The 12,280-nt window shown below is 33.5% G+C and overlaps 1 protein-coding gene across 1 annotated transcript in view; it reads right to left on the bottom strand.

Moving 5' to 3' along the window:
* The window catches only part of LOC124359060 (uncharacterized protein C2orf42 homolog), a 50,101-nt gene that overhangs the window by 14,841 nt on the left and 22,980 nt on the right, over nt 1-12,280 (bottom strand). Inside the window, 2 exon segments of the mRNA XM_046811466.1 lie at nt 2,849-2,976; nt 9,339-9,447. Of these exon segments, the coding sequence (XP_046667422.1) occupies nt 2,849-2,976; nt 9,339-9,447 (237 nt within the window).

The following is a 12,280-nucleotide window of genomic DNA, read 5'->3' as shown; positions in this document are numbered from 1 at the left end:
AACTAAATATTTAGCTGTAAACATTTTCCATATGAAAAACAAAAAGTACAACTTTATTGAAGAATATAAACTAACAAAAATGTATAATGATAAAAAGGTATATAAACATATTTATAAACACATACTTACACAAAATAATAACATGTACTTGTATATAAAGAATATTAGAAACACTATCCTCACACATACTACTCATGCCAGTGCAACTTCAGCGAAGAGACCTATGCCGACCCCGCCCCAACCATTCGCCCCAGATAGTGCTCCCTCAGAGACACCACGAACCGAGGATGACTCTCTGAGGATATTATGCTATGAGGAAGAGAATTCCACAGACGACATGCCGTTTAAGAAATAATTTGGAAAGCCAGAATTTAAAATACATGGATAGTGAAAATAATTTAGTGGAGGATATATCAAAAAATACAAGTACAGTAGAACCCCTCATATCCGGCCACCACGGGACCGAGCCCCTGGCCGGATAACGATTCGGCCGGATAAACCAACCTACAGTACACAGCACTTGACGAAACAAAACAATTGTACTGTACTGTACTAACCGCACTGGATATAATCAACGAACTGTTTACAGGTTAAACCTATTAGCTCAACTGAGGACAACACAGGAAAATGTAAACAAATAGATACACAAAAATAACGCACGAGTCGTGGGAGACTAGTGCGTGCAACTGCGCGTCTGCAAGCCGTGGTAAATAAATTTCGATATTGGCTTCCGGGAAGTGGCCGGATAAACCGAGGTGCGGTAAAACCGAGGCCGGATATGAGGGGTTCTACTGTACCTGTTTTTGTTAAAAAAATAAACGTGTACACTCTATAAAACCTGTCTCTATAAAAACAGCCAACAAAAAATTCAGCAACTTACTTTTAGGTATCCAAAAAACCATTAACGAGGGATCCGCCACCTTTAAACGGCATTTTTTTGAAATTTTTGACTTTCTGAAAATCATATTTTTTTGTTGTACATACTATTCTGAACATTTTAAATAATTTTTAAGCCATTCTGACATTTTTTTCTAAAAAAAATGCAAATAACAAAATATTCGCAAATCGTAATTTTGCCTACTTTACCATAATATTAAATTTTAGTGGCTTACAATGGTTTATTCACCAGCTATCTTGAATATTTTTTATTTATAAATAGTAGACTAACTTATTTATATGCTTATAAGAATGGTAAAGTATTTATAACACTCATTTTATATTATTATAATCATATATTCACCTACTTTTATTTTTATTTAGTTTCCGGAGGTTGACTGCACTGAGTCTGCATTGTTTCCCAGCTGATCAATCAGATGTTTGAGATTGATTTGTTGATGCCAAGTAATTGTCACTTTAGGTTATGTGCACATGTGTATAACCTTGGTTTCACTTTCATGTTTTACAGTTGATCCTGATTTACTTCAATTCTTAGTAAAAAGGCAACGCGTTATTTACAGACAATATTATTTTAGTGTAGTGTTTTTAGTGAAGTGATTTTGTTGCAATAAGACATAAGACTTACTGAGGAGGAGAAGAAAAAAGAAAATGAAGGTGCTACATATGGTGCTGGACAGTTTTAGTAGTAAGGATAGAACTTTTATCTTTAGCGGCTATTTCCCGTAAATTGATTTTTCCATGTTTTTATACATTAATGTTTGAATAAAATCTAAAATAATTGTCTTAGAGCTTTCTAATTTTTACACCTTATTCTTAATATTATAATAAAGATTTTTGGGTATGGAAATCCATTTCCTACAATAATTAATATTTTTTTTCATATGTTCATACATTTACGATGAAAAAAACTTTAAATCTAAAATTTTATTAGCGTACAGTTTTTTTTAATTTTGATGCTAATGTCAAATGCATACCCAAAAAGTGTCTTTATCTTATAAGGAAAAAATTAAAAAAACAAAGAACAAAATTGGTTAAAAATTAAAAAAGTTATTCAAAAATCAAAAAAATTCGAAAAACACGAAAAATTTAGCGAATTTTAAATTTTGCTACCTCATGGAATTTTTTTATTTTTTTAAACACTCAATAACCTTCTTTCTAGTTGTGTTTGACAATATAAAAACAGTCTAAAATGTGAAATTTAAAAAATGCCCTAAAGGTGGCGGATCCTCTTTAAGATGAAAAGTATCTATATTGTACAACATTTTAATCTAGGTTATAACTCTACACGAAACAAAAAGTTTTACATTTCAAATTTTGATGGAATACTTTGTTTTTCTGTGCAATGTTTTTTCTAGCGGACATTTTAAAATGACAACTGCTCATAAAATTTAATTTCCTACTTACAGCCCCAGAAGAGACTTTTAAACGCAACACATTGTTTTTTTTTCATTTTTATAGAAGAACTACATATTTGCACATTCTACCTCTCCTACAATTATTATTTCTAATTAGTGTTTTTGTTATTTAAATTCGCTTATCAAGTTTTATACATTTAACATTTGCAGAAGTGGGCCATCCTACAATGCTACAATAATTAAAACATTTTCAGTATCATTAATCCTCATTATCGTTTTGGCCACAGTGAATGGATTAAAAAAGAACATTCCTAATCCTAACCATACAAATAAACCTCATAAAATTCTCGAACCTACAAAACTACTGTAAATAACTTCTTCCTGTAGACTTACTTTGTGATTGGTTTGTAAGTTTAGATTTTAACACATTACATTACAAAACGGCTAACACAGACTGGAGCTGCGAATGTTGAGTCACAGCTTCATATTTCTGTGTATCCCCTCATCAGTTTCTTTAACAACATCACAACAAGTACAATACAAATTAACTGTGATATATTGAACACACACAAATAAGTTATTCTGTGATCACGTACCTGAGGTGTATGAAACACGAGTGGAGCAGGCTTGCCATTAAACTGGTAGTGCATCTGCTGGTTGATCCTCTCTGTGACCGTAGCCAACCACTGGATAAAGGTTTGGTTTACAGTTGACTCGTCCTTTACTGAAATCATTCAGTTACTTTACCAGACTATCATTCACACTTTGTGACCACTGTCCTTTTATATCTGAATTTAAAATAACTCTTCAATCAGCAGACTTATTTAAAAAAGATAATCTCTTTAAAATATTTAAATCTAATAACAAGTTTCTATGATACATATTCACATTAAAATTTTGAAACTCTTTGATTTGATTAGTTTTTACATTAGTTTAACTGTTTCAAATTTTGTTGAAAATATCATGTAAAACTAATCTAAACAATGGGTCAATTCATATACTGCTAAGAATCAAGATATAAAAAATACTCAATATCGTGAGTCTTTTCACTCGATTTCAATAACAATATTTTCAAAATATTTTATTAGAAAATTATAAATAAAGGTAACAGAAGCACTTCAAGAGTGCTTGGAAAGTCACAATTTCACAATATCAACTAGTGATTGTCAAAGCTAAATCTTAAATCAAAATAAGTCTGTTCACAGATGACAGCAATCGGCAGTACACAAATTATTAATTTTGTTAAAACGTGTTTTTTGTAATTTGTGTATAACCTTAATGAACAAATTAAGAAATTATTGTAATTTTTTAAATAATATTAATTTATTAAATTATATTAAATATTAATATTATGATGAAAATTACTGATAACACATACGAGACATTGTTGTAACTTCATAATGGAAAAACGTAGATAGACAGAATAATTACAGTACAAGTTTGCTGTGACTATTCACAAACAACTGATCATCAATACGCTAATTACCAACTGCTAAAACATTGTTTTTGCGTATTTTGTGTATGAAAACATGAGTAGGTATATATGCAAATTAACAAATTATCATATTTTGTATATAATATTTAGCTTTCCGTTCTTGTTTCGTGTGCCTATCTATGTTCATACATTGCAGTGCATCTGTTGTGTTTATCTTCAGCAGTAAGCAACAAGATGTTCGCTAACTTTTGTGTAATTGTTTAAACCCTCTATAAGAATATACACATACTGTATGTGATGCTGCTAAGAGTGTTTTTTAATTGTTGGGTGGCCACTCCTGCTGGCTAGATTTGCTTTAGAGGTAACAAAACAAAATCATTTAGCGTATTAAATTCTTAGTTATTATTTATGATTTCACCAAGAGGGTTCATTTCTGGCTGGTTCATATATTCCAGTTGAACCCACACTTGATAGAGCAAAAACCGATGTGTCACTTAAATCTGGGCAACCAGGAGTGGCACATCACTAACCGCTAACATCAAGGTATTGGGGTGCAAGGTAGATCGATAGGTCTAGTCTACTGCGGGAGATGACCGTTGCAGTTGGTGGGACTCCCTAAGTGTTGCTAGACATAAGAGTGTGGTGCCACTCCTGCCTACTTTAACTAGAGAGGCTGGTACAAAGCTGGCCTCCCCTTCTTCCTAGGAGACATGACTGAGATTAATTCCCAAAGTGCTTCCTCGTGGATCTCAACAGACTGCCCCTACCTTTATCCTACCCATTGTTACTCCAGAAACAATGCAAAGGTCCTTTTCGGACTAAGTGTAATGAGAGGTTTCTCAGCTTCTTGTCCTAAGAGAAAAAAAACTATTTATGATTAAACAAGGCAAAAAGCCTAATTTTAACGTGAGATATAAGATAGGATAGGAAGAGCAAACTTACCTTTACCAAATTAAAGGGGTATTTCTCTTCTACACAAAGTGTGTGACTCTTTAATGTCTCTATGATGAAGAAGAGGAATATTCTTCCAGTCTGTTAAAGGTAAGCTTGCTCTTCTTATTCTCTCTAAATTCTTTAGTCATTATTTAGATATTAGTTATTAATAATACTTAGTTACTATTCTCAGTTAATATTTATAAAGAAACTAGCGGGCCCGGCGCGCTTTGCTGCGCATTTCAATAATTTTTTGCAAAAGTTGCCCGCGGCTTCGCACGCAATTTCCCGTTGAAAACAGTACACACTATATTCACTTATTCTTTTTCTATCACATTCTAAACATTGCTGAGATAATTGATAGTCGTTCCATCGTGAGCCTCTTGGGCGTATTATGAAGGTATGTACCATATTCCTGCCTCTATCTAGCTGTTACCCACGGCTTCGCACGCAAATCTTAAGAACCGAAGTCCTTATATTACTTAGTAAATTTTTTTTTTACTATAATAAATTTTAGATTAAATTAGTTATATCTCCGATGCCACGATTGAGCTTGCTTTGTTGTCTCGATCGAGAGAATATGTACACACGGAGTTTTGAGAACCATACTTCTGTCAAAAAAAAACAACTAAGGTTGATTTTATAACATTCTTTATATTTGTAGCCAACGTAAGATAGTAATTATGATATCTGCATTACTCTTCTGATCAAGCATGAGCATGGTTTATATTAAATAAATATTGCAGTTAAAGGTGAATTTTTACGTCAAATTTGAATTGTATTATCTGGATAGTAAAGTCTATGTTTAACAGTGATTGCAAAAACAGTTTAAACAAAATTTGTCGTTTCTCTTAAGCTTACTCTATGCTTTAAAACTATAAGTGTAATATATGTTTACAAAGAACAGCTGATTAAAAATTTGAAAAGACGTTAACATATGTTTGCTGCAATGCATTTCTTATGGGTATTTCTGTAACCAGTGGGGCGGAATCCTGAATCGGGAAAGGGATGGGCATAGCTTATAAACCTTCTCCGTGGAAAAATACATATACGTACAAATTTTCATCATGATCGGTCCAATAGTTCACGATTCCATAAAGGACAAACATACAAACATTCATTTATATATATATAGATTGGTATCAAAATCAGAATCAAGACTAATTTTTGGTATTGTTATTGAAATTTGTATTACATTTTTTGGAATTGGCCATTCCAAACTAAAATAATGATACCATTTTTGCAGAACTGGACTATATATTTATTTTTTGTAACAAAGAAATCAAAATCAGAATAAAAAATTTAGATCATAATTTTGGTATCAGAACTAAAGTTTTGTGGAATCAGTCCTTTACTACCTAAATATTTATACACAACACACAATTTAATTCAGGAGGCTATTAATTAACTTCTTAACTGCCATACCCGTGTTTAAACGTTTGGAAACAGTTGTTCGGTTCCGCAATGCCTGACAGTTGCCACTCACTCTAGTGGTGTTTATTTGTACCAAGATAAACCCTAGGCCATGCTGTCTGATTGCTACTACACTCAAGCGGCTAATTTAGGAACTATTACACAACCACGTTTCACGTCTTTATAGCCGGTTCCTCAAAACAGAACATTGTTGTTTGCTACATGTTTTCACTTTGCAACCACGAGTTTAGTGTCTTACATTTTGATTTGTGCATCAGTAGAGCTGCGAAACGTGATACATGTGTGCTGACTGTGGAGTAGCTCTGCACACGGAGCCTTGTTTCACCAACTATTACTTGATCAACTACTACTAAAAAGAGTGAAGTTGTAAATAGTGTAAAATAATAATACTTTTAATCTGTAGAAACTTCCATTTCAACTTTACAATTTTAAAAGAATACAAAGGTAAGTAAAATAAATACGCTTTATTATAAGCCCCTTCCCCTCATCACTACCAAATCTCTCCCCCCCCCCCACAATTTAACCTGTTGGCGAGTGCGCATTTGACATGAAAAAAGTCCCAAATGAGGACCTTTGTCATATGACGTATGTTCCCATATGAGGACCATCGTCATATGACGTGTCTAGAGATTACATTAAAATCCATTAGTTTAAACATTTAAACATCATCTGAATGATGAAATCACGGTATATCCAACTAAATGGTATGTCGTAAGTCCCGCCCCGTGACGTCAATGGTGTGTTGGAGCTGATCATCTGCTACACCCAAATCACATGCTGGAAGGCTCAGCTGTTTGGCTTGACTGTATCAGCTGACACAAGAATGCGCGATACCGCCGTTTAGTTTTACATACCATGGTTAAAAGTATCCGTAACATGCTACAATCTGGTGGTAAATCAAGGAACTAGTTGCGCCACTTGTGACAGATTTCACGCCTTTTTTATTCTGCCGCTATTCTGCTCTAGACTGATGTGGTTATGTTACTGCTGTGCTACTTTTCTATTGTAATTACTGTTTCTGTTTGAAATTATAGTACAGTGTTATGTAGTGTGAGTGAACACGTTGCGATGGAATGGGAAAATCGTATCAGTGACAATAGCGATGCCATTCGCAGAGAATTGGATATAGAATCTGATGGCAGCTATAACATTGATAACGATGGACATGTATTGGATTCCGATGGAGATTTTTTTAATGTTGAGGACATTTTTTGAGGAGAGTATGGATGAAGATTTTGCCAATTGCGAGGAAAACTGCATGGAAACTACTGATGAATCTTTCAACGTGAGTAGCCTAGTCAGTACACCTTTACCTGACCTACATGGACAAACAAATGAAAATGTACACCCAAGTAATGATTTACACACAGATGAGGTATGCTCTACTTGCAAATGGACACACAATGCCAATTTTGAACCTAGGATAGCTAATTTTGAAAGTTCAAGGTCAGGATTGATTGTTACTGATGAATTAGGAGCCAATGAGTGGAAGGAAATTGACACATTTTATAAAATATTTGACTATGATTTTGTTTCACACATTTCAGCCGAGACAAACAAATACTATTCTGAAAGCACTAAAGGTGTCCTTACTGAGTTTTCCAAACTTCACAAATGGGTGGAAACAAATCCCGATGAAATTTATTGCTTTTTAGCAACCAGCCTTCTGATGTCACATTGCAAAAAAAATACAATAAAACAGTATTGGTCGAGTGATCCACTGATAGAAACTCCTATTTTTTCTAAAATTTTCTCTCAAGATAGATACCTACTTTTGAGGCGCTTGATCCACTTTGATGACAACATAAATTCTAATTCTGGGGATAAGCTATACAAAATTAGGACAGTAATAGAAACATTGAGGAGAAAATATAGATCACTAATTCAGCCATACCAGAATTTAGTTGTTGACGAGAGCCTCATGCTTTGGAAGGGAAGGCTATCTTTTCGCCAATATATTCCCAACAAAAGGAAACGATTTGGTGTCAAAACATTCGTCCTGTGTGACTGTGAAACCAGAGTAGTCTTAGACTTTATAGTTTATATCGGTAAGGGTACAAATATTGACGAAGACAGTTGTAACGATGGCATTTCATCAAAAGTATTCTAAGGCCATATTTGAATAAGAACCACACAGTTTTATATGGATAACTGGTATTCCAGTCCAGATCTGTTTTCATGGCTATATGAGAAAAATACAGGAGCATGTGGCACTTTGAATGCTAAACGCAAAAATGTGCCATGTCTCACGAAAAAGTTGAAAAAAGGAGATGTTGAGCTGCGGCATAATGATAATATGCTTATAGTTCGATGGTGTGATAAACGTAATGTAACCATGATTACAACTGTAGACAAACATGAAATGGTAAGAGTAAATACAAGAACAGCCAGAAATCAAGTGAAGCCTTTATGTGTTGTTAATTACAACAGAAATATGGGAGCCGTGGACCGAGCCGATATGATGGTTTCGTTCAATGACACAACAAGAAAAACTATGAAATGGTATGTCAAGCTGTTCTTGCATTTATTAGACATATCAGTTTTGAATGCCTATCTCATCTACAGAGAAAAAATGAAACAAACAAACCCTAGTGTAAAGATTCACATCATGGACTACCGCATGAATCTAATTCGACAGTTGTTGGAAGCCCACATAGCGCCGAACAACGACGCAGCTGTTACTGTCTCGCGGCCCGTGGGCGGAGCCAAGGACCCGCTCCGACTCTCCGGTCGCCATTTCCCCCGCCCACTACCTGAGAGTTCGAGCCGCAAGAGGAAACTTCAAAGACCCTGCTACGTATGTATGCACACAACCAAGGCCCCGTCACGGCAAAAGGACACGTCTTATGAATGTTCTTCATGTGAAGTATCGCTTTGCATTTTTCCTTGTTTTCAAAATTTTCATACGCAAAAAAATTTCTAAGAACATATAGTATGCTCAAAAATATAATGTAATATTATAAACAGTGTTTTTACAAGTAATTAAATAGTTTTTTGTAAAAAAATTCAATTTTTTTACCCTTACTCCTTTGAGGTTAGTTAAGGTAAAACGGCTCACTCCTTTAATAACCATTACATGGGAACGTCATATGACGTGCGAACTCGCCAACAGGTTAAGTAACCACTCATTTATTTATTACCTGTTTCTAGTATTTTTTTTCATGCTTTCATTGTTAGTAAATACCTCAAACAATACAAGTAATTGTTTTAAATAGATCACAAAATAAACTCGCCAGAGAGCCACTGCACTACAGCTACAAACTCAGCAGTTAAAGGGTTAATACCTTGATTTGGTTCCGGTTTGGGAGGTATCTTCTTCCGTGACTTCTTTGGTTCACTTAGTCCTGATATTGAAGGAGAGCTATTATCTTTTTTTCGTTTTAATCCATTTATCTGTAAAGTATAAGAATAAATTATTTTATCAATTATTATTTTACCAATTTCTCTGAAAAAGAACTGGCTGATGATCAATACATTTAACACCAAGTTTTGGCCCTGAAATACATGCTCTTCTTAGAACACAAACAATTTGTTGTGATGTTTAAAGAACTCTAGTAAAAAAATATATTTCATAATAAGAAAGTACAGTAGAGTCCCGTTAATCCGACCTAATTGGGACCGAGCCCTATTCGGATTATGTGATTGTTCGGATTAGCCAGAATTACAGAAAAATACGGTTTTAAACTTGAGAATGGGTCTATTTTGTTATAGAATTATCAACATTGTTTATTAAACATGTTTTCTGACTGTTACATTGTATTTCTTGACAAATAAACGTGTTTGCGAATACTAAGCACATTTACCGTATTTAGTGTGAGAGTTCTATTGTTAAGCAATGTGAGCTTACTGGATATTGTACGGGTCCACGCGTTCAATAGTAGTACGAAACTACGCGTCATCCAATAGACTCTCTTTAATGCGACAGAAGACAATAACTGAATTTATGTCTTTTAACAATTAATATTTAATTAAAGTTTTCTTTGTTTATGTACGAAATGATGCACCCATTTTCATTTTTTAAGTAATTAGTTCCTATAACTGTTCATTATCGTTATAAATAATTCCTCCTGGACCTGTTCGGATTAACCGACGTTCGGATTACACGTGTTCGGATTAGCGGGACTCCACTGTATTTTATTAAGACAAATTGTGTACGGTACAGTACATAAATAATGAAGTTAAATACAGTACCAAATTGAAACTTATAGGTTAAGTATGAGTTAAATTACTGTATTAAGAAGTGAAATCAAACTAAAATTGGACGTACAGTACTGATATTATTATTGAGTACAATATTAATTGTTAAAAGACATAAATTCAGTTATTGTCTTCTGTCGCATTAAAGAGAGTCTATTGGATGACGCGTAGTTTCATACAACAATTGAACGCGTGGACCCGTACAATATCCAGTACGCTCACATTGCTTAACAATAGAACTCTCTCACTAAATACGGTAAATGTGCTTAGTATTCGCAAACACGTTTATTTGTCAAGAAATACAATGCAACTGTCAGAAAACATGTTTTAATAAAAAATGTTGATAATTCTATAACAAAATAGACCCATTCTCAAGTTTAAAACCGTATTTTTCTGTAATTCTGGCTAATCCGAACAATCACATAATCCGAAAAGGGCTCGGTCCCAATTAGGTCGGATTAACGGGACTCTACTGTACTGTATGTCTATTTAATTAAAGTTTTCTTTGTTTATGTACGAAATGATGCACCCATTTTCATTTTTTATGTAATTAGTTCCTATAACTGTTCATTATCGTTATAAATAATTCCTCCTGGACCTGTTCGGATTAACCGACGTTCGGATTACACGTGTTCGAATTAGCGGGACTCCACTGTACCTAATTTCCTAAAATTGTCACTTTATTTTTTAGGCATAACAATTAATTATTGACTTAAAATAACTTAAATGTAAAAAAAAAAACAGAATTTTAACACCTTTTAAAACAAATTGTGTAATTCATATTTTAAACAAAATATAGGTCATCTACAACATTTGTTTCTTATAAACCTAATAACTGTCATTTTACTAAACAATTTTATTAGACTATATAATAGTCCAGGAGCATGAGCTAATTTGCATTTCATAAGCACACAACCTTATTTTTTTTAATTGATACAGGAATTTTCCACAAGACAGGAATTGATCGTCAGTCACTCTAGTTTTGGTGAAGGTCAAAAAGGGAGGGTATAAAACATGAGTTAAGCTATCAAACAATAATTTTATTCCAATAATATTTTTCTTAATATCACACACTTAAGACTGACCTTCAATCACATAAATAATATTTATACCACTGTCAGACAACTATATAATAAAACGTTGTCACCTTCAACCAATTAGTCAGTCTGTACATGGTCAGCAGACATTGATTAAACATTTATTCACGTGTATGATGGTTAGTTTTAAGTGTGCAAAATTAAGAAAAACATGATTTTTTTTATTGATGTTTTTAAACCCTTTTGATTACCTTCCTATTTCAACAGCTTAGCTGACAATTGGTTTATTTTTAGTAGAAATTCTTCTACCAATTTCACAAAAACCCAGATTGCATGATTATACAATGCAAAATGGTTCTCGGCTTGTATAGTATGAATTTGTTTAGTAATTTTGTTTATATATGTATCATGAATGATGCATACAACTAATCAGCGAAATATTTATCTTATTCAACTCGTTGAAAACTTCAACCACAAGAACATAGAAAGAATAAGGCAAGACTTGACAGATCAAAAACTGGGAGAGAGTGCTGCAGATGAAGCATACAATAACTTTGTTGACATCCTCACTATGATAATGAATTACGTGCTGCTCATTTAAAAAGACCCAAAAATAATTTCAACCACAAAACAAAATCTTTCTACGGAAGAAGCTACGGACTTAAAAATTAATTTTCTTAACCCTTTGAGTGCCACGCAAAGTGGCGGAGGTCGTGCAGCCAGTGCCAGTCATTTGTGACAGGCCATTCCCCTCAGTGCCAAGCACTATTTTTTATGTTACTGTAGTATTTTACTAAAAAAATTAACACCTTCCTTAAATATTAACATAATGGAACACTTTTTTGCTTTATTATTTAGGGCAAGATACAGGCTACAAATTGGTATATATACATTTTGACCATAAATAAAAAAATATATATTTATATATGTGTAAGCAAAAATAAAAAAACAAAAAAACACATTTTTTTTAGTTTAAGATACAAAAAGTATTT

The sequence above is a fragment of the Homalodisca vitripennis genome, chromosome 4, assembly GCF_021130785.1.
Source record: "Homalodisca vitripennis isolate AUS2020 chromosome 4, UT_GWSS_2.1, whole genome shotgun sequence".
Classification (NCBI taxonomy): Eukaryota; Metazoa; Arthropoda; class Insecta; order Hemiptera; family Cicadellidae; genus Homalodisca; species Homalodisca vitripennis.
Note: the sequence above shows the minus strand (reverse complement) of the source record. Positions and strands in the feature narration are given on the sequence as shown.